The sequence below is a fragment of the Poecilia formosa genome, unplaced genomic scaffold (assembly GCF_000485575.1).
Source record: "Poecilia formosa unplaced genomic scaffold, Poecilia_formosa-5.1.2 Scaffold1012, whole genome shotgun sequence".
NCBI lineage: Eukaryota > Metazoa > Chordata > Actinopteri > Cyprinodontiformes > Poeciliidae > Poecilia > Poecilia formosa.
The window spans coordinates 7,899-9,625 of record NW_006800951.1 but is presented as its reverse complement, the minus strand read 5'-3'; the positions used below and the strand labels follow the sequence as shown (position 1 = coordinate 9,625).

Below are 1,727 nucleotides of genomic sequence, written 5' to 3'. Positions count from 1 at the left end.
TCCGATTGTTGGACTGCAGTCGGACCGATTGTCGGACTGCAGTTGGACCAATTGTCCGATTGTTGGACTGCAGTCGGACCGATTGTTGAACTGCAGTTGGACCGATTGTCGGACCGATTGCCGGACCGATTGTCCGAGTGTCGGACTGCAGTCGGGCCGATTGTCGGACCGATTGTCGGACTGATTGTCGGACCGCAGTTGGACCGATTGTCCGATTGTTGGACTGCAGTCCGTCCGTCCTGAGTCCTTCTCCTGACCTGTTGAATGAATCAGATTTCATATCTTTAAAAACTAAAAGCATGTATAATTTCCGCTCTGCTTTGGAATGACTCCCTACATTTCGTTGCCATCTGAGATAAGACAAACTTGTTGAAACTTGAGTTTTTGGAGGGACTCAATGTAAAAGTTGTGAATATTTCAGGCGTTTATTCAGTAATGACGTCGTCTTTGTTGCTGACAGATTGAGCGGCGCATGGAGTTGGTGCGCGTTGTTTCCCACAACACGCACAAGAAGATGGTGTCATGTCTGCAGGGTCACATCGGAGCAGAAGCAGAGAAGAGACATGTAAGTTCATGACCTGAGGCTTTGTTCATCCCTAAATGTCCGAGTTGTTTCTGGACTGCAGGGGTCGGCAGAATGCTCCATGATGTTCTGTCTCTGTTTCTGACCAGTCTGTCCCGCGCCTCTATACAGGAAACGGTCAGGTAAAAACCCCCTGAATCGTCACGTCTTCCTCTCCTTTCCATCTCAGCGTCTGTTTTCCACGCATGAAACTCTGGGAAGCAGAGCTCCAGCTCTTCATCACTTCATCTTCCTCCCTAGTCTTCCTCCTCCTGTCCTGCTCAGTGGAAGCTGCTGAAGGCTCTTCCACCGGCTGCAGCTGTAGATCCTGAGCTTTGCTGGTTTCCTCTGTAATGTGAGCTACTGTGTTGTTTCAGAAAAAGCTTCCTCTCACCGCTCTGTCCCAGGCCATGGTGGAGGGAGGAACCCAGCTAGGGGAAGACTCGTCGATCGGGTGAGTCCGGTATCGGCTGCCGTCGGTTCCGGGTGAGAAACCGTCACTCTGCCTGATCCTGTCTGTGTCCACAGGAAGATGATGGAGGTGTGCGGTGAGGTGGAGAACCGTCTGGCCACGGAGCTGATGCAGCACGAGCTGCAGATGGAGAAGGAGGTTCTGGACCCGCTCAGCCAGCTGGCAGAGGTCCGACACGTTGACGGGTCTGGTTCTGGTCCATTATGATGGAGGAACCTGGGCCGACCGCCTCCTGGATGTGTGCTGCCGTGTTGAACTGGACTGTTTGTGTCCTGCTTGGTGATTTCAGGTGGAAATCCCAAACATCCTGAAGCAGAGGAAGCAGCTGGCCAAGTTGGTGTTGGACTACGATTCTGCCAGAGCCCGGTCCGTCTGCATCCGTTTGGTTCTGAATGACTCAGGCCTTCCTCTGCATTTCTAACGTTTGCTTTGCGCTGCTGCTCTGGACTCAGGTGGTTGCAGGCGACCAAGTCGATAATCTCAGGAACAAACACTCAGGCGCTGACGGCCAAGGCAGACCTGCTGAAGGAGGAGGTAGACGAGGCCATGAACAAAGTGGAGCTCTGCAAGGTAACCGACGGTAACGCTCTGGAGTCCAGGTAACCTACGGCAACGCTCTGTAGTCCGGGTAACCGACGGCAACGCTCTGTAGTCCGGGTAACCGACGGCAACGCTCTGTAGTCCGGGTAACCG

At 53.3% G+C, this 1,727-nt stretch overlaps 1 protein-coding gene across 5 annotated transcripts in view; it reads left to right on the top strand.

The window, feature by feature from the left end:
• The window catches only part of LOC103132354 (rho GTPase-activating protein 17-like), a 16,843-nt gene that overhangs the window by 7,230 nt on the left and 7,886 nt on the right, over positions 1 to 1,727 (top strand). For 3 of the 5 annotated variants that reach the window (XM_016667337.1, XM_007544146.2, XM_007544148.2), the window contains 6 exons: positions 461 to 565; positions 673 to 705; positions 940 to 1,016; positions 1,091 to 1,202; positions 1,324 to 1,400; positions 1,487 to 1,604. In XM_016667337.1, coding sequence (XP_016522823.1) covers positions 473 to 565; positions 673 to 705; positions 940 to 1,016; positions 1,091 to 1,202; positions 1,324 to 1,400; positions 1,487 to 1,604 — 510 coding nt within the window. In that variant the 5' untranslated portion in view covers positions 461 to 472. The remainder of the gene's footprint in view (positions 1 to 460; positions 566 to 672; positions 706 to 939; positions 1,017 to 1,090; positions 1,203 to 1,323; positions 1,401 to 1,486; positions 1,605 to 1,727) is intronic. The other 2 variants (XM_007544147.2, XM_016667338.1) reach the window with 2 other exon arrangements.